This window comes from Vidua macroura, chromosome 2 (genome assembly GCF_024509145.1).
Source record: "Vidua macroura isolate BioBank_ID:100142 chromosome 2, ASM2450914v1, whole genome shotgun sequence".
Classification (NCBI taxonomy): Eukaryota; Metazoa; Chordata; class Aves; order Passeriformes; family Viduidae; genus Vidua; species Vidua macroura.
In genome coordinates this window covers 94,612,868-94,633,977 of record NC_071572.1, presented here as the reverse complement: position 1 = coordinate 94,633,977, position 21,110 = coordinate 94,612,868, and the positions used below count along the sequence as shown (strand labels likewise).

Sequence of the window (21,110 nt, the reverse complement as noted above, 5' to 3'; positions counted from 1 at the left end):
CAAATTCTAGGTCCTACTGTTTGTACAAGGTTTTCATCCTGAGAGATATTTCTTCAGTTTTTATAATCAGTCTCTAAGGATTTTTAAGGGAGGCGCTGTAAATAGCTGTAGACTTACGCACTGTACTTCTTCAGTGGGTAATCTAAAATGAGTTTTTACTTCTTCCCACACAGATGACAAAACTCTTAGTCACATTCAGGTCATATTCATATTTTTAATTTTAATTCCATGGCAGTCATGACTTCCAAAAAGGGAATCCAGTTGGTTCTTGTTTTCATCACAATTTTTTGAAGAAAGCAAGCTCACCAGCTTCACTTAAGTTACTCAACTAGAATACATCATATAACACAAGGGAGGAATCTGACACATAGGGATTTCCCACAAGCATTTCTTATTGTAAAGTTTTAGTCAATAGAAATACTAAATCATGTAACTGGTAGTATAAAGATCATTCAGCATGTTAGAGGACTGAACCTCCTTTTCCCTCAAATACCCTCTCCACTCAGGTTTGCTCTGCCATTCCTGTGAGTCCCTAAAAGATGCTTTAAACCTTGTTGGCTTCAGCTGGATGACACCTGAGTAGTAAAAAGGTTCTTGCCAGAACAGATTGTAATGCTGTACATTAGAGGCCAACCACTTATAGACATTAAGAAATTAATCAATTATGCAAATTGTAAAGTGTCTGTGTATAGTGCATTGAACATTATTTCACCATCTTTATTAAAATGACCCCGGTTACCAATTTCTGTCAGTAGTGTTACTCAGAAGGTGTGTAAATACCCTGATTTTTTCATGCAGCCTGTTCATGTTAATTTTCAGGTCTGTACCAAAGTTCATGAAGAGGATGAAAGTCCCTGACTACAAGGACAAGAATGTCTTTGGTGTGCCCCTGATAGTTCACGTCCAGAGAACGGGGCAGCCTCTGCCCCAGAGCATACAACAAGCCCTGCGCTACCTACGGAGCAACTGTCTAGACCAGGTAGGAGCTTTACTCCATGGACTTGTTGACAAGCAGCAGTGAGCATTTCTGTACTAAGTGCCAGGATTATTTGAAGATTATTATCTCTTATGTTGGGCCTCAATCTCCTCTGGTGATTTGATAGTTGGGGCCAAAACTAAAAGTCTTCCATTTTGAGATTTGTATCCAGCTATTCTGTTGAAATTTTGTAGCTGTAACAGTCCTGCTGATTTGTATACCACACTCTACTTCAAAGAACATTTTGAGATCTTCATGTATATTGAATGAAACCTGGGAAGGGATCAGGACTCCCCACTTCTACATGTATTTGTACTGCTTATGCTTGACTGTTGCCATTGAGGGTTAACTGCATTCACCATTTCACAAGATACGGTACAAAAGGTTTTATTTACTTAGCAAAGACAGAAAAGTCCAAGAACAGAGAGCAAACTCAGCAAAATATTCCAAGTATTCTGTTGACAGAGTCAGATATATCCAGATAGTTAGGTCAGCTGGGGTTCAATGCCAAAGCCATTATGGTACGTTGCCTTTTATAGTGTTCTTAGCTACAACAAGCCAGCTGGGAGACCCTCATGCTCAAAGTATTTCAGATTTTTTTTTTATTCCCTTTAGCTACAGAGGGACATACTAATCATATTTTTGCTGTTCTTCCCCTAAGGATGAGGATGTATATTTTTATGAACATAGGACTGGGAGAAACCCCGTGGCTGTTTATGTACAGTCCTCTACTGTTACTGACCTCATGTCATAGTACCTCTTTCATAACTGCCTTTAGATAGTTGTAAGTTCGAAAGGAGCAACCAGCACTTTGCTCTTCAGACTTTGCTGCTTTCCTAGCTCTGAGCACACAAAAAGGGTAGAATTAGTCTATTCTGAATCTTCACATTTTCTAATCACTATTCTAGTCGCTGTTCAGGTTTTTTGTTGGGTGACAGTCATCTTCCCCAAAACTGAAATCTGAAAATTATAGGTGTTCCAGTGAATCACAATAATTTCCCTTTGCAGCCAGTGGGAAAAACACAGGTCCTTCTGTCAGGAAGACACAGCTCCTTCCTACCATTCTCTTTGTAAAGCGATCCTGTAGTGGTCAGACCTTGACATCTAACTCCAGAGTGTCAAAAGTGAGGTGAGATGAGTTGTGCCAGCTATGTGCAGTGTGGGAGCTGAGGGGTGGGATGAACAGCTTGTCAGAAATTTATTAAGAGAGGATGGAAGGGAAAGATGCATAGAGACAAGTAGAAGTGATATATTCAGGAGCTAACATGCCTGGTTGCCACGGTGCTCATCTGGGTTTGTGTAGTGAGCTGGGAAAGCCAGTGTAGGAAGAAAAGTGATGCAGCAAGCCTGGAATTAGTGGTGAGATTGGAGGAGGAGACGCCCAAATAAGAGGAACGGGAGATGTAAGGATAGGGATGGGCTTGTCAGCTAAGAAGCAGAGCAAGAGGAAGAAAAAGAGAGAGGATTAATTGGGGAGAATGTAAAGGGAGTGTAAAGGAGAAGGAAAAAGCTCTTGAGAGATCTGAGGCAATTAAAAGGTGTTGGAAGCCTCAGACAACTATCTGCTCCATTTGTGTTTACGGGCTGGGAAGCATCAGAGCTCTGTGAATTTCAGTTCAGCTTTGGTTTCTTCTTGGAGTAAAATTGGGGAAATAGTGATTAAAAAAAAGAAGGAAGAGAAGTACAAATTGGGATCCTTTAAAATATCTTTTCACCAAAAACCTTTCTATACAAAAACATTCCAGGCAGTTCAGCTCCTCTGCTTTACAGTTACTCCCTTTGTTCCCATTTAATTCAAAGTCTGCTAATGCCTGGACAGAGACCTGAGTAACCTCAGCATCCTGCTTATGTGCCTCTCCTGTGCACTGCAGAAGGTGGGCTAGAGTTCAGAACAGGTGTCAGAGCTTCTACTGCACACACTTGGTAAAGCTGAGGTTGCTCTAAACCATGGCAAGGTCTGGCTCCTGCCACTGAAATCCCTAAACTTGCATGAGGAGCCACACAGTTACTTGTAGGACATGTAATTCAGTTTCACTTCATGAAATAAAAACTTTGCCTTTTCCTTTCCTTTGCTTTGCCTTTTCCAACTGCATCTTTATTTCTGTCATGCATCATATGGCTGCTTGTAGGGAAGATGATCCACACAGCATGAAGATAGTAAAGAGATTGGGGCAGACTAACCCCTGGGTTTTTGGTCCCTTTTTATTTACAGAACAAGTCTGTAATAATGCATAACAGAGGCTAAAACATCTCTTTTTATTGAGTGAAGAACTCTTTTGATTAATTATTATTTTTTTCCATTAATTAAAAAAAAAAGGAAATAGTTTGGATAAATGTCTTTAAACAGAGATCAAGAATAGTAGAATGATGTGCAGCTGGAGATTGCATGGGTGAGATTTGATATCTGACCTCTCAAATCAGACTTAGCTAGAAGTTTTTAATGGTTGTTTATACCAGCAAGGACACTTTCCATCAAAGGGAGAGAACTGAGCCTCTGGTCTGACATTTATCTACCACAGGCCAAAACTTTATTTTTTGGGCAAAATTAGCAAGTCTGTCTTCTTCATCTTCAGCACACATTTCTAAGAGGAAAAGGCATATAAAAAGATGAAGAGAAAGGGAAAACCAGATGAAAAGAGCTGGAGGCTCTTTCTTGTATGCTCTTCTCAGGAAGAAGAGTAGAGCTTCACTTGGGATCATAAATACAGAACACAGGGCACACTCCAGTTCTCTACTTCCTGTACAGAAATTTAGCTCTCAAGTGACACTAAATTCATCAATAAGAAGACATAGAAGAGCTGCCTCACAGTCAGTCTGGTGCAGCGGTTCATCTCCATTTAATTAATTAAATAAATATACCTCCTCACAGAGCTGTGATCTATGTAATTAGTGTCATGAATGTGTGAGTTGACCAAAGTCTTAAATACCCTCCAGGTGAGCATGGGAGGTGTTTTAGAGAGAGGATGGTCCTCTGTGAACTCTGTGCTGCTTCTTACTCAGAAGTAAGGGGGAGAAGGCCAGAAGGCATTATTCCCTTGCCTTTACTGTTTGTTGATGGACTATGCCATGCAGGATCACCAGCGAGACAGCAGTCACAGAGGAAAAAGGGTCTATAATTCCCAACTGGAAATGTACCTTTCCCATAGGTCTCTCTCAATGTTTCACCTTTTTCCTGCAAAACTGAGGGGAAAACAGTGTTAACACTTCCTAACTGAAACACTGTAAACTCACTTGGGAATAAATAATGTGGTTGAGGCCCAGGAATTCACCCCAGGGGGAATTCCGCGGGTGGAGAAGGACAAGAAAGGGCAGCCCTGCCTTGAAGGCATCATTTGAAGAATTACCACTTCCTTTCAAAATAGAAAGCAAACAGGATAAAAATGTATTTTAGTGACACTGCACAAGTAATCCCTCTGTGGCTCCCACACTCGAACTGTACTTTTCAGTGGGATTTGGGAGAACTCTTGGAAGCAGAGAGCATGAAAGGGAAAAAATACATTTAATCTTGATTTTAAAGCTCTACCAGGAAGTACTAATCTTTTGCCACAGCATTTATTACTTAGCTAAGCATAATATTTTCTTGTTAGTCTTCAAAATATATACCCAAATAAACATGAGGGGCCAGATTCTCAGCTGGAGTAAATCAACAGACAGTCACCCAAGCCAAGCAAGCCAGGCTGTTTTATATCAGCAGAGCATCTTGCTTAAACTTCTCAGGCAGCAGAGAAACCACAAGGCAGTCTGAACCCTCTCTCTAGGATGGGACAGAGAGCAGCAGCATTATTAACCCCTGCAATCCTTCTGTGGGAGCCTGTGCTTGCCTGCGAGCCTTGTAGGACCATCAATTGCATTTGCACATTTTCCTCCTTCTTGCCTAGAGTGAAATAAGCAGCCCAAGCTTTGGTCATGATCCAAGTCCCCACATCTAAATGTATATACCACATATATATTCTTCAAATGCCATTTTCCCTTTTACCTGACTCAATATGGAACGTTTTTAGGTGGGTCTGTTTCGGAAATCTGGAGTGAAATCCCGAATCCAGGCCCTGCGTCAGATGAACGAGAGCTCCCCAGAAAACGTCAGCTATGAAGACCAGTCAGCATACGATGTGGCTGACATGGTCAAGCAATTCTTCAGGGACTTGCCGGAACCTCTCCTCACAAGTAAACTGGGAGAGACTTTTCTGCACATCTATCAATGTAAGTTGACATTTCTACATAATTCTATTATTATAAACAATTAGAAATTATTATATAGCAATATACTGTGAATAATTTTGTTGTGAAAACTGGATAGTTTTCTTTCTGCTGGCCTTTGAGATATAAAAAACCCCTCTGCCCTCAAAATATTTCATGAACAGGTCTTTAGGACAACCTAAACATTTCAGTGTCAAATTTAATAGAAAGACAATGTTCATACCAGCCTCACAATCAGAAAGAAGACAGAAGAACAGACTGCTGGACACAAAAAGCATGAAGACTCATATTTTTTGTCAGATTTCATTCATCTGTGTGCCCATTTCATGCACTTATATCTCAATATAAGTGAGTCTTCTGGGCATGGAGAAGTGGTACTTGACCATGAGAATATGTGTCTCTGTAGTCCCCTTCCTTGCTGTGACTTTTGATTATTTATTCTTTCATTATAGTCAATAAAATGTACATGCAAAAACAAGCTGCCTTCATGTAGATAATAAGCTCTATGCAAAGAACTCATAGAGAAAGATTTCTTCTTTTCTTTCCAGCATAAGCAATCTTCAGAAAAATCTGAGACTCAGATGCATCAGAATAATGAAAGTCCCTGTGAATCAGGAAATGACTTTGTGTATCCTCTCCAGACTGAGGGAGAAATAAACAGTGAGGAAAACACTGAACAGCCAGAGGAATTAGAGGTTTTTTCCTGACAATGTCCATTATGAGGGCCAGTCAGCCAGCACTCTGGCAGATGCAGCCAGCCTAAGCCAAATAATTGGAAGCACTAAAGAGAAGTGTGTCTAGTCTTTTCACTTGCAGACATTTCAGCTGCCAAAACAATAGAAAGCCATTTTAAAACACTGTGTAATCCCAGTGCTTAAGAATCTCAGATACTTCCGTTGCTTCCCTTTACTGTAAAAATCTGTCTGTGGCGTGCAGTCACTAATGCATTTACCACCACAGTGTCTGTAGCTGGTAGAGAATGCTGGGATTCTGCATGTGAGAGACAGCACTGCAAATAAATTCAATGGGTTTGGCTGTATGTGATGTCTTGGGACATAAGTTAACTGCAAGAGTTGGTGCCTAGCCCTGGACCATCATTTCCCCTTCTTCTTTCCTGCTCACAAGTTGTCTGCCTGCACACACATTAATAAGCTTGTTGAGAAAAGCAACAGGAATCCTGGCCACTAATAAAATGGCAGTCACAATCATTTCCATGGGGAGGTGGCCAAGGAGAAGATTATCCACTGCAAGGACGTGTTCTGCATATCCTTGGAAACAATTCACCACTAAACTATTGCTTGATGAAAACTGGGGATGTCTCTTTGCACAGAAGAGACTGCAAGTAAATTACCCCCTTGCTACAGGAAGAGAGAGATGGCAGATCCCAGGGGCATCAGCATAAGCAGGTCTGTATCCAGAAAGGCTCCCCTTTTCCAAGACATGAGGCTGAATGGGGAAACATTGATACCAGCCAACAAGAAATGTAAAAAGAGGCATGGGCTGACTCTGTAATGTCTGCATGGTGCAGACAATGAAGAAATTCTCTTTCCATTGGTCAGAAGGTGGAAAGATGAGCTAAGATTGCAAAAAATGCACCAGGAGTTAAAGGATTTCAGAAAGACTTGAGGATGAGTCTCTTTAAACCAAGGTAGGAACAAGAAAAGATGGGCTCTGTAGACACCAGAAAATGTTGTTTGGATTAAGAATGAGTAGCAAGGGGGTTTTTTTACCATGTGACCAACAAGTATACTTTTCTGTTTCAGACAGTACTGACAAAACTCCTTTCATAGAAAGAAAAATTGTTGAAAATTTCTGAGATACCAATTGTATTTCATAACATCTGCAATTAAACTAATCTGTAGCTGAGACTTTTTCTTGCCTTTTGTTCTGTTTAACAAATTGTTAATGTGAAGTTAGGAAGGATTTTTCCTCTCCTAGTGTATTGGCAGGAGATTTCTGATTTTCTGGGACTCGCTTAAGATATTTTTCATATATCCAAGACCTTTTCCATATATCCAGAATGGCTTGAGTTGCTGTAACACATAGGATTTTGGATGAGATTATTAATGTAGCAGTCTATAGCATTGGTGAAACTTTCTCCATTTTCCTAAAACTCTCAGTTGATTAATGTTTATCTGTGACTTGAAGCACTGGCTGATCTTCTGCTTCATGTACCAGATCCATCAGAGCAACAATAAAGTGGAGGGAGGGATTACGAGGAGGTGTTGTGGGAAGAGAAGACACATTTCATGGATTTAGCAAAGGCTCCTCTGACTCTCAGAAAAACCTGGCCTTGCTGCTTTCAGAAACTTTAGAAGTATTGAGCTGTGTTCATTTTGTCTTTCATTTCTGAAAGCTTTTAAAATAAAGTGCTTGTACAAGGTTAGCAGTAAAATCTTAAAAGCTGGCTGTTCCCTATACTGTAAATCTGCATTTGTTCTTCTTCCACTCGATTATAGAGAGTATGTAATACCCAGAGGAGGACGCGAAGTCCAAACTGAGAGAACTTATGGTAGTTTTAGAAATGAATCTGTCTGAGATGCTATTTAAGCATTTCCACTACTTCTTTCATTAAACTCTTGTACGGTTTAGGACACAAATCTAAGTGTTCTCGAAGCTTCCCTAAGACTTAAACTTCTGTCTTGCCAGGGGACAAAGAAAACCTGAAAGCTACCACTTAAAGCTATGAGTACTGAGTACTATTCTCCCTTCATAAACTTCAAATGAAGTCTAGTGCTTTTCTTGGGAGCAGCCCTTCAAACAAACAGAGAAACACCAAACACTGGCGAGAGAAGCTGTGCTTCATGGAGGAGCAAAACCCAGTTCTCCAGAAGCCAGCTGATCTTTTCCCCTTGGTCTCCTGTCATCTGCCTCTTCACAAAGCCATTGCTAAGGTCCAGAAAGACCTCTGTGAATCGAGCATTAACCTAACACTGCCAGGTCCACCACTGAAACACATCCCTAAGCACCACATCTGGGTGGTTTTTGAGCACTTGAGGGGACTGTGAATGTCTGTACTTTATCTTTCTGGCTCCTTACCTGATCTTACAACTGACCCCCTGGATGTCACTTGCTCCTTCCCAGATGTCCCCAAGGAGCAGCGGCTGCAGGCGGTGCAGGCAGCAATCATGCTCATGGCCGACGAGAACAGGGAGGTCCTGCAGACTCTGCTTTGCTTCCTCAGCGACGTCACCTCCGTGGAGGAAAATCAGATGACTCCCATGAACATCGCTGTTTGTCTGGCCCCTTCCCTCTTCCATCTCAATATAGTGAAGAAAGAAAGCTCACCAAGGTATGTTTCTTCTCAGCATTATAAATAGTCACATCCTGAATATGGAATACTTTCAGTGGTATGCAGGAAAAATTTTCCAAGCCATCTGCTTTCCAGCACACATTAAACAGGGCATGGCTTCAGTAAGAGGGGAAAACCCCTGCTGCAGAGCCAGAAGCACACTTGTTTTCACAAGCCCAGCAGGCATTTCTGGTTGTCTGTTGTGAACATGCGGTGCCTGCTTTCCATGTGGAATTTTCAATGGGGCACTAGTGAGTTTTGTGTGAGTAATGTTGAATGTTCTGTAAAGGAAAAGGGATTGATTTTGCTCTGGTTGAAGTCAAAGATAACCATGTTTTAAAGGATTTTGATACGTAGATTTTCAATGAGTGGTTTTTTTCACTTTCAATTTACTGTCTACATTCTGTCATTCAGGAAACAGGGTTTATTTCAGGCCACATTAAAATTGTAACATGGTGATTGTAGACTAAACAGGGCATAGCCCAGCTAAACATTAGTGGTCCCTCTTGACTTTTTCCCCTCCCATCTGGTTCAGAATACACTGAGATTCTTGGTCAAGTACATGTATATAACCTGTGTCTGAATAAGGGCTTTAAGAAGTAACAATGTAAACCACTTTACATCATGTCTGTTAAAAATCCATTTCAAAATGTACAACACATCATGCAGGATATGCATAACCTTTCCTGCTTTTACCTTTGGCTGAGCAATATTTTAGGTAAACATTTTTCCTTTAAAAAAGGCCAAACAGTTTGAGCAGTCTTGTTGATACGTAGAAACTAAAGATAGGGGGTTTTTCTCTCTGATGCTGGGAGTATCCTGCTGGTTTTTGCTTTCATATTAAAAATATTCAGCTCTTTACCTGAGATACTGAATTCAATTACAGAGTAATACAGAAAAAATATGCAACAGGGAAGCCAGATCAGAAGGACCTCAGTGAAAACCTGGCAGCTACTCAGGGACTTGCTCACATGATAATGGAATGCAACAAACTTTTTGAGGTGAGTGAGAGACTCAAACAGCATTATTCATGGCCACATAATGCAGCACCCTTTGAAGTATTTATGTTTATGCTTACATTTTCTGTCTTGTGTTAGCTCAGAAATTGGTGCCTCACTTATTTGTAAACTTGCTTCATCCAAAGTTTATTTATCTCATTTCTTTATGGCGGTTCCCTTTTAGTATTCAAAAGATGCGGGGTAATTATTCTGTGACAGTTTTCAACCCAAACCACTGGATTAGGAAATTTTAGACTAATTCAAATCAAAATCTGCTAGTGTAAAATTTTATTACAATGCTTTTAAGGCCTCAATTAAAACCTATTCATCTTAAAAATAATTGCCTATACACTTTATTTCTGTGTGTCATGCAATTAAGTAAAAATCACACAGAGACCTGCTGTCAATCCTGCTGCTACTTACACTGCAGCTGGAGGAGAGCAAGTGCTCGTATCTTCTTTCCCCAGAAGCACAAGGCAATATTTCTGAGGGCTAAAGGAGTAACAGTGGTGTATTCACATCCAATTGATCAATCAAACACAGTTCTGCATGAGTAGTGCTGTTCAGAGCCATGGGCTGTTTCATTAGACTACTTTGATGTTTCATCTTGCATAAAGACAGAAATTGGTGTGCATTTTACAGATCCTAGATCCGTACGATTGTATGCTGAATGGTCCATCAGCCTAGAAACACATTGCCTTAAGGAAAAGTTCTCAGCAGGAGATTTTCCCTGTGTGTTTTCCCTCCCTTCTGTGGCACAGGTCCCCCACGAGATGATCACCCAATCCCGAAACTCCTATGTTGATGCAGAAGTGCATTCTCCTACCCTGGATGAGCTTGGGAAACAAGTGGATGAGGAAGGAGGGAACTATCAGATGTACCTGGAAACTCTCATGCAGAATCTTCAGAAAGAAGCAAAAGAGAAATTCAAAGGATGGGTCACATGTTCCAGTGTAGAGAACACAGAACTCGCCTACAAAAAGGTAATTTGGGGAGACATGAAAGAAGCAGTAAAGAAACCAAAGCAAAATGCAGCTCAGCTATGGGGCACTCTGGCATGTTGCATGGCAAAACTCACACCCTTCTTTCTGGCAAGGCACTCTTTTTTTATTATTATTTTTTAAAAGATTACTAAAAGCAGTTAAAATGTAATGTAATAGTGATTCAAGTATGAGATTCCAGAAAAAGGCACACAAAGCAACCTGGGGTCTCCAATATAGATCAAGTAAATGACACAGCAAACAACACAACCAGAGAGTGAGCTGAGATGTTAAACAACAGAGAACATTACCTGGGCAAGCTCTTTGACTGGAGGACATGAAAGGTTTCTGACCAGCTCTTGATGTTTGCTAGCAGTTTAGAGAACACAGCTAGAACATAGGTAATTACGAAACTTCTTCAGGCTCTCCTATGCTTTTTTAAGCAGGCCAGTTTTATCCCTGATCCTTTTGTCCTTTTTTCATGTGGATTTTTGATACTGCAACTTTTAATAAAATATCTGAATTTGTTTTAGGCGCCATCGCTTCTTCAGAGAAAGCCAGACCACTGCAGTGAGGCAGAGGGTGCTGCAGGGTCCCTGCAGAGAGTGGAGTTCAGGGCTGCTGGAAATTTAATAGCAAAGCAGAGGTCTCCAAACCAGTAGCAGCTAGCAAGAGGAAGGGATGAATTAGGGGTAGGTGACGCTAATTAGTCAGGAGAAGAGCACTGGGAGGAATATGAGATCTGAATAGTGAGGGGGCAGGAGGCAGCATTACCCCAGCTCGGGAAAGTGCAACCCCTCTGTCAGGGCAAAGAAATTGCAGTTACTGTGGTTTGTAGCCAGCTTTTGTGAGGGACCTCTCCAGGGAGGGACTGTGAGAGGCTGGGGAGAGAGTAACAGGGCTCAGCTGGGAGCAGAACATGGGAGATGGGAGAGAGGGAATAGAGGCCTTTACATCTGGTGGTCAAGGACCTGTAAGACTACAGAGAGGATTGGGAGTCTGGGGCTCCAGGGCAGGGGAAATGGGGAACTGAAAGCTTTGGGGAGAAAGAATTACAACATGAAATAATTTAAGATGGGAGATGAGGAAGGTGGGTTTCTGTGGAAACAATCCTGGGTCTGTGGGAGGTACTAGAGGTTTCCAAAGGATACATTGGTATATGAGAACGGTAGGGTAGGGAAGGGTTAGATCCAGTGATTACAGTTAACTTGTTTACTGCCTGAAATAGGACCACTAAAACCATGCAGAAAAGCTGTATGTGTGCAATCTAGGATATTCACCTTGTGCATAGCCCAGCACTTTCTGCTCCCTTTACTGTAAGCTGTGAAGGTGTTCCAAGAAACAGGATCTGTGAGCAAGGAGGAGTTAGCAAATAGTCTGTGCTCTTTGAAAGGTGTTTTCCCAACACCTCCCTTGCAGCTATTTTGAGGAGCAAACATCTGTGTACCTGGCACATAACTGAATCAATGTATGTTCTGCTCCCCCAGAATTAACCAGGAGGATAAAGGACCATCAGTCCCAGGCAGTGTATAAGATTGCCTAAGGCAGTTGCTTTATTTCAGCCCAGGGTTTCAGTCTCTCCTCTCTTTTTACTTCTGCAGACACATATTCGTCTTTCCACTTAGGATATTTGGACTTGGAAAAGTGTCTGTCACACCAGAAGTGATGCAGAACCTCACTGGCACTATGGGAACTAGTCCAGATATATTCTGTTGTGAGAGCAGAGTAATGAATCACTTTAGATTTCCATCCACGACTAGTAGAACAGCAGCAATAGCAGTAATAGTAATGATTAGCAGGGAAATATGAATGTTCTTAAGCTGAAGTCAGACACACACATTGAGATTTTGTCCTCAGTTAGCATCTGCTGAACATAGGCATGTAAATTATCGGGGTTTGTGTTCTTTGTCACTTCACTCCAGGTTGGGGATGGGAACCCACTAAGGCTTTGGAAAGCCTCAGTTGAAGTTGAAGCCCCTCCATCAGTTGTCCTGAACCGGGTGCTGAGAGAACGTCACCTCTGGGATGAGGACTTCTTGCAGTGGAAGGTGGTGGAGAGCCTGGACAAGCAGACAGAAGTTTACCAATATGTTTTGAACACCATGGCTCCTCACCCCGTCCGAGACTTTGTTGTTCTCAGGTAAGCTGAGGGCAGTTCTCTGGTACCTTTGCCTCCTGCAGTGCATAAAGAAGATCTGGATTTATCTCAGCCTTCACATCTGTGTAATTGCTCTCCAGGAACTCTACTTCTGGGCAGCAGTGTTGATTTCTCAAACTGAATTAGTCATACACCTACAGCATGCTGACCTTTTCTCTGATGTAATTTGAGCAGCATATACTCCTGAGGCCATAAATATAATTTCTTCCTCAGAACAGATGTCTGATAATAGCTGCTCTTCTCTCTTAGCTTTGTTTGTTGTCAAAACAGTGCAAATAGAACCCAATTGTTTTTACGCTGCTTTTGCTGTTCTCTGGGGAATGTTTGATGTTTAAGAGCCAAATGTTTAGAAGAGAAGATAGTGGTGCTTTTAAGCTAAGGCTGTTTCAGTGTCTATAGAACTTATTATCTTAAATTTTCAGTTGGAGTCTTTTTAAATGAAGAAATGCTGATCCATAAAAATCCTAGTGTGGAAATGAACAGAAAGAGGCAGTAGATTTGCAGTCTCTCTTCCAGGGGATGACTTCTCTCAAATAAATGTATAGCTGTGTATCAATATTCCACATTCAGTTCCAGTTCCACCATTGTCTATCTTCTTGTACAGAACAGTCAAAAAAAAAAAAAAAACCACCCTCTTCTGTCTTTGAAATCTGGGCCTTTGCTTGCTAGGAGCTATTGAGGAGCTGCTGACATATTTTACTTACAGGGTCAGTCCTACAGTTATTTATTTTAGGATGATTTTGTGCATTCCTGCTTTTGGTCCCTGCTTTCTTTGATTGAAATGATGTGCCGGAGAAATACAAAGCAGTTTTGACAAAGGAAGTAGTACAGGGAGTCAGAATTGTATTAAAGGGAATGAAGATTGAAGGAAAAAGATGAGCCAAATAAAATATAATTATGAAAATACATCCCTTTTATGAACTTCAGTAGTCTCTTAAAGGATGACAACATGCAGATATTGTTGGTATAAGGGAAGAATTATTGGAACTCTTAGGGGAAGATTTTAAAAATGCTTTCTGTAACCAATTCTCCCATTACTCTATTTCCTTTGCCTTACTACAGTATACTGGGCTAAATTAACTATTTTATAATCAAATATCTATTATATTTTTATATAATCATATATCTATCATTATTTTATAAATAATCTTCTTATATAATGTCATTAGCTTGAACCAGTGATAAATTTGGCCCTCTGCATGGCACCAAGAAGATGGTCTGTGAGCGGCGGGGAGGTTTTGATGACCGTAATTTGGTCCTCTCATTTGCTACTTAGTTCACTATTAGGTTTCGTGGTGGTTTATGTTCTTTAAAGACCTGCTGTGCAGTCACATCACTTAAAGGAAAATCCTGCTATCGAGTTCTCATTCTTTTCACTGACCCAGGCAGAATGACCCCCAAGGACTGAAATGCATATCATAAAAATGAATCCTGGTGGGTTCTTAAGGGCTGAAAACAGCTATCAGGCAGATCTGTCAGATTCTGTTGTTTATCTCTTTTGATTGATATCATTAAGTCTAGAGCAAGGTTACCCAGCAATACTGCAGTCAACTTGATACATTATGATTGGTGGGAAGTGAACAGTGAAATTATAATACACCTCTGGGGACATGAAAAAATATATTTTAACAGATGGCAATTTTCTTCTTCTCAGTCAAACTTTGGGCTGTGAAAGGATCAACTTAGTTGTTCCCTTTTTTTACAATGTGACAGTCATAACAAGGGGATTAGGCTCCCTAGAGAAGACTGTGATGGTAAGATGAGAGGAGAAATGTTTCATATGTCTGGGATATGACACAGGTCTCAGCTGCTCTGCACAGGCATCACTTTTATTAAAGAATCCACAAGTGTTTCATGTTCATTAAGTATGACAGCATTTTGGTGAGTTAGGTGCCATGCCTGATTTTACTACTGTAAGGTATTTAAAGAACTACTGAAACTGGTCTAAATCCAGGGAACAGGAAAGCTAAGTCTTCTGAAATCTTTGGGATAGAGAACTTTTCACTTTCCAAATGGCCCAGGGAGTGCTTGGTAGTTACCACAATGATGTGGGCACATCTAAACACTGTGCAGGCACTTGCAGGAGGTGGTTCAGCATTTCTCATACTGGATCTCAGCTGTGATTTCCTTCTCCCATATGTTTTATCTGCCAAGATAGCTCATCAATTTTATTAATGCCCAGGGACATAAAACCTTCTGGTCAGTATCTTCCTGCAGTGTCTTGAGTAACAGCTCCGTTTCATGTAAGAAAAATGCAGAATGTTAAAATTAGCTGCTGAAGTCCAAACTTCAACAGCCCTTGAAAGCAGCTTACCTGCTAAAATATGATACTTCCCAAGGCAGCATAACTCCTGTCTCAGACAATCCACAACAAGATGATGCATGTTGCATAGCACAGTGGGAATTTCTCATTTCTTCCCACAGCATAGGAAAAAGCGCAGACCTATCCTCTGAGATTCAGTGCAGATGAGAAAGATGTGAGACACAAGGGTATGTAGAGAATGCTTACAGAACAAAAAAAAATGTTAAGTATTAAAGTCTAGGAATCTTGAACTTGGTGGAAAACTTCTCCAGCATGTAAGAGAGGCTAGAAACATGGGAGAGGAAAGAAATGGAAGGACATTTTGTTTTTAATTCAGACAACCTTGAAACATAATCTGGGTATCCTCATATCCTCATATTAGTGAGGAATTCTGCTGTACTAAACTGCATTTCTTGCTCTGTAAGCCTGCCTGGGTGCAGTGCACAGTTTCAGCTTTTGCTGGATGGCTTATCCTTGATCTTTCTCCTTTTCAAAACTTTTGTCTGACTGCAAAAGGCTCTATCATGCCCTAGAATACTAATGGTTACAAAATACTCCTGTGGAGAAGCAAAATTTCTCCACCCGGAGCCACATAGATGGGTGGCCATTCCACATGGCCATGAAACTCCACCAGGAATTCCTAGGACAGTCCACTGGCATTGCAGGCAACAAGGATAGGCAGACAAGCAAACTGTAACTTCAGTTCTGGTTCTTACTCATGTGCCCAAAAGTTTCATTGCTAATGTGATTCCATCTTGCATCCGTTCCTACAGGACATGGAGGACAGATTTGCCCAAGGGGATGTGCATGCTGGTTGCCACCTCTGTGGAGCATGAAGAGGCTCCTCTCATGGGAGCTGTGCGAGCCATCGTAATGGACTCCCAGTACTTGATAGAGCCCTGCGGCTCCGGAAAAGCCAGGCTGACCCACATCTGCAGGATTGACCTAAAGTAAGTATCCCACCTGCACAAGGTAATGCCCATTCAGCAGGACAAAACCCTCAAGTTCAGATGCTGGGAACAGAGGGCATGGTTAGGGTAGCTTTGCTGCTTCAGAGTTTTCCTGCAGTTTTTTTTTCACTCAGTGCCTACCACTGTTAAAATGTGATCTTAGAAACAGCATCTGCTTATTTGATTACTGCAAGGGAGAACTTCAGAGTACACTTAAAAAGACAAGTATTTGGATCTCCACCACCACCGTGGGCAGTGCTGAGCAGGAAGCATGGCGAGCACGTTTCTGTGGGGCATGTTTCTTGAGTATTTGAGTTTCTCAATAATTCTCTTTTCATTTCTTCAGAGGACATTCCCCAGAGTGGTACAACAAAGGCTTTGGACATCTGTGTGCAGCAGAAGTTGCCAGGATCAGAAACTCATTTCAACCTTTGATTGCTGAGGGACCAGAAACAAAAATCTGATTAAGTGTTCCTGGGAGCATGTGAGCATAAATCAGGGTTTGGCAGGGAACAGGAATACTGAAAGCAAAGGTCTGATTTAAGCTGCAGAAATCTGACCAGATCTGGGTCCATACAAAGCTGAAAAAGGAATTTTATAGGAAAGTTCTTTTATTCTGAAGACTTCACCTTCCCCCCTCCCCCACATCCATTCTGTATTAATTTTGATCATTGAACTAAACATTTCTTCAGAGAGCTTTTATTACTTTAAAAACAGATTATTGACATTACTTGTATGTTACATAACTCTGGTATTTAAAGGCTTCTAAGAAGCATATTTTAATTGTAAATAAATAATGTACAGTATGTATATATTTATCTATATTCTATCTATCTATATATATGTATATGTATAAATTAATTATTTTGTATATAACTCAGTGCAAATCACTTGCATCAGTTGGAATTTAAGTGGACTTGTCACTTGTTTCTTAGTGTGTCACTGTTACATAAGCTGTATTTGCTGTTATCAGAGCTACCAGGCCTAATTTGTGTGATAACAAATGCCTGTTCCCAAATATGTTTCGTGTCTGTGTGTGCTATGAGAAGGTACCTAGAAATATATGTAGGAAGAATTACAGGAACTAAGGAAGAAGGATGTTACAGTGCATTTAAAAATAATGAGGAGGGAATAAGTCTCACCAAATAAAATACATGGAGATGCATCTGAGTCAGACATTGTGGAGGCCATTTATGTTCAGCTGTAGAATTGTGACTTTTAGTAGGTGTTGAAAGCTTACCTGTTGCCTTAAATGACTGGTGTCTGTCAATAGAGAACCTCACTGTGTGCAGTGTTCCAGGTAACAGCTCATCCTCAGACAGCACAAAGTAATGCTGTGTGTCCTGAGATGGCTGAAATCAGACTGGTAACTTATTAAGCTGTAAATGAATTCTTTTTTTGTAAGCATTTTGTCTAGGTTCTGTTTCTGTGTTCTTTCCTTCTCCCGTAGAGATGGCTAATCCAAAGCAGGTTTTCCACATCCAGTGGACACAAAGACATGCAGATGAACACCATGCCTTTTAATATTCTTACTATACAAATAACTATGCTTTTTTAAATTTTTAAACACATCTTGGAGATTTAAAAGACTAAATAAATGCTATCCTTGGAAAGATTGCTTTTATAGTAACAGCAAGCATTTTCATCTTATATTACACTGTTCTGCATGATCCCACCTCTGTAGGCATTGGTGGGAGCAGGATTAGGACTATGAGGAGTAGGAGCCATTTAAGCCTATTTTATAATTTCATTTTCAGGGACCTATTATTTTGCTAAAGGAAGAATGCTTTAAAAGTAGTAATAATAATTTGTCAACATTGCCTTTGAGGCATGGTTCCATTTTGTTTTTAACTAACCTACAACCAAAATGTTATTACATCTATGACTCAATAAGAATGTACAAGCCTGATAATATTGTTCTTCATTAATCGTATTTGTTCACTTAGACTTTATTTATTGCTGCATAAACCAGCAGAATCACTCACAGCCAGTGTTTCAGCTCAGTCCTTCCAACAAAATCCAGAAAGATTAGTACGAGGTTGATTAAGCAGGATGCATTTCCTACGTGAAGCTACAGCTTTGTGCCCCAATTCAATGAATGAGGAAGTCCCTTCAAAGCCAGAGATTTGAACATTCCCCAGGTGTGGGAGCTGTGCCACTGTGTTTGGTGACAGCTGCTAGAGCATGACCCCACGTGCCATCCTGCACACACATGGGGCTGTGCTGGCAGGGGACAGCTGTGTGAGCTGAGGCAGCACACCTGTGGGAGCTCAGGGTGGACAGGGTGACCCACAGTACTCCAGCATGTCCTTGTGAAGGAGCAGGACTCCAAAAAAGTCACTGTCATCTCCACCCATGAGCTGTATGAGCTGTGTCACTCATGTTTTGTTATGCAAGTCCTAGGATGAGGGATGTTGGCTGCCTGGGAGCTCCTGCCTTGAGTTTATGGCCAACAACAGTTGCAATGTGCAACTCTCACAAGCTTTAGGTCCTGCAGACAGGGGAGCACTCACAGGACCCTTTTGTGGCCGTAGTGGGGTCTGGCAGTCACCTGCTGACTGCAGGGCATCACCACTGCCCAGGCTCAGCCTTCCCAGGAGCAAACAGTGCCTCCCCAGCTGGGAATGCCATTCCAGAAAGCAGCATCTCCTCCCAAATGCCTGTGGCCATGGCAGCAGATTTCATGCCGGCTGTTTTCCAAAACATGAGCAATTAGAGTATTTCTGCTACATTAGTTTACATAAATAAATACAGCGGCGCCTCAGCATTAACAGGCACAGAATTTCTAGCCCTGGGAATGGCAGTGTCTGGCAATTAATAATGTCTTAAGGAAAAGAAGGGAAAACCTGGACAGTGGTTTTATCTTGTCTCACAAGTCATTGCTCAGCTGGAAAAGGCCCTGTGCCCATCTGCCACCCTTAGCAAGGTAGGGTTGTTTTCCTTGCAGAAGCTCTGTCATGAGCTTCTGGCATCTCCAAGCCATGTATTGTTGAAATAAGATTTCTTCAAAATGCACATTATGCCATGTCTACCGTTCAACTACCACAGTATTTTGTATTGTTACATTGATACATTATGTTAATTGCATTTTTAAATGTTATACTCATATCAATACCTCATATTTTTACCTCATCAGTTGGTATCAGTCATTAGTTGTAAATAAATAATTTCAGAGTTGAATAAATTTGCATACACTAAAGAATCGTGTTCCTTTGTGCTCCTTTTTTATCCATTGGCTCAAGAAATGCTGAATTTAAGTCCTCAATTTCTATATTGCAACCTCTATACACTGAACTGTTCCGGTGTAGGACTTCAGTAATGACTGCACGCTCAAAATTATATTGTTGTTCATTATACTTAACCTGTAGTATCCTTATGTATGCATGAGCTTCATGACAAAGATTATGTTTTCCAAATTCAGCCATGTTTCTGCATCTATGCTCTTGTCAATAATTTAGGTCTAAGTTCACAGGAGTGACTGGAGCTGTGTGAGTGCTGGGTTTACATTGTCAGACATCAGCCATCTCAAATCCATCAAGCCACTGCAAAAGAGTAAAAGGTGCAGTGACATGATAGTGATTTCTGTAGTTTGTCATACACATTCTACAGATGGATTAAATATTCCTTTGGATGGGTGCTGTAGTATAACCCCAGCTGGCAACTAAGTACCACTCTCTACCCTGCCACCTGGAGAGATAGGGAAGAGAATCAGAAAAAGGTAAAACCTATGAGTTAAGAATAGTTTAATAATTGAAATAAAGCAAAATTATTATTGTTGTTACTAATTATTATTATTATTATTATTACTATTATTCACCATAACAAGGGGATAAAAAAAAGAGGAATAAAATCCAAGAAACTCAAATGATGTACAATACAGTTGCTCACCACTTACTGACCAATGCCCAGCCATCCCTGAGCAGTAATTGTCTCCCCCAGCCAACTCCCCCAGTTTATATACTGGTCATGATGTTCTATGGTATGGAATATCCCTTTGGCCAGTTTGGGTCAGATGTCCTGGCCATGCTCCCTCTCAGCTTCTTGTGCAGCTCCTCACTGGCAGAGCATGGGAAACTGAAAAGTCCTTGACTTAGGGTGAGAACTACTTAATAACCAAAACATCACTGTATTACCAACATTATTCCCATACTGAATCCAAAGCACAGCACTGCAAAAAGAAAATTAACTCTATTGCAGCTGTAAGCAGGTCATGTGCCTTTCCCTCCAACTGTCCCTCAACTTACTAAAAGAAGCAGAGTCTCAGAAAACAGGGCAGAGTCAGCTATGAGAGACCATCTAGGAGGGGATAAGCCTTTATGTCCCACCATTCAGAGAAAGCTCTGTATTAAAATTTGAATTGAAAGGAAGAACTTTTTTCCAATTGTCTGCCATGGCAGAGAAGAGATGGTCAGCTGTGTAAGTCCATCCTTTCTTGCAAAAAAATGCTGCATGTCATGCACTCTCATTCCCATTTATCCATCCCACGCACCTGCAGCAATGTCAGGGCAATGAGGTTGCCTTAACCTTGGGAGCACTGATGTTTCAGCTCCCGGTATGCACAGACTTTGTAGTGTTGAATTCTTGGGTGCCCGTCCTCTCTACAACAACCTTGCAGGAGTCACCAGCAGGGCAATCCCTCTGCTTGATGCATTTACACTGCAGAATCGGTGTCACCCTCAGAGGATTTTGGCAGGCCTGAGAGGTGTTGCTCTCTGAAATGGCTGGTAGTTGTTAGACAAGAGCACAGGCTGAGCACCCTGAGATCACGGTGAGGTGAAAATATTGGAATAGATATCCAGAAGACTGCTGGAGCCTGCCAATCAGATAGGAGAGGATGAAAACACATACTGCTGCTCCAGCTTAGTCGTGATGTGAAAACACTGGGGAGTGAACACAGCCCTTGCCGAACAGAAAGCAGCATGACCCACTCACAATCCCATGGGAATTCAGCATGATCGTGTCACAGTCTCCTTGCCAGATGTGTGTCAGCCACAGCTGCACCTGGGCTTCATTTAGATGGGTGCTAGACAAGGCAGACTATTGTTAACAATGAGGTTACACATCAGGGTGTGACAGGACTAGGAATACAAGGCATCAAGCCACAGATTTGCAACAAGGTAGCTGTTTGGATTTTCCTAAAATGTATATTTTAAATTGTGACCCTCAATATCCTGGGCCACTCAGCAATACAATGTAGAAAGCCAACAAGTCCCCCAGAGCAGCAATGGATGCAGAGCAGAACACACTGTGCAACTGC

General features: G+C 41.3%; 1 protein-coding gene across 2 annotated transcripts in view; it reads left to right on the top strand.

Moving 5' to 3' along the window:
- The window catches only part of STARD13 (StAR related lipid transfer domain containing 13), a 288,367-nt gene extending 268,793 nt beyond the window's left edge, over positions 1–19,574 (top strand). For both annotated transcript variants that reach the window (XM_053969881.1, XM_053969882.1), the window contains 8 exons: positions 820–979; positions 4,978–5,176; positions 8,258–8,465; positions 9,352–9,466; positions 10,225–10,446; positions 12,366–12,583; positions 15,677–15,853; positions 16,200–19,574. In XM_053969881.1, coding sequence (XP_053825856.1) covers positions 820–979; positions 4,978–5,176; positions 8,258–8,465; positions 9,352–9,466; positions 10,225–10,446; positions 12,366–12,583; positions 15,677–15,853; positions 16,200–16,317 — 1,417 coding nt within the window. In that variant the 3' untranslated portion in view covers positions 16,318–19,574. The remainder of the gene's footprint in view (positions 1–819; positions 980–4,977; positions 5,177–8,257; positions 8,466–9,351; positions 9,467–10,224; positions 10,447–12,365; positions 12,584–15,676; positions 15,854–16,199) is intronic.
- The last annotated feature ends 1,536 nt before the right edge of the window (positions 19,575–21,110 follow it).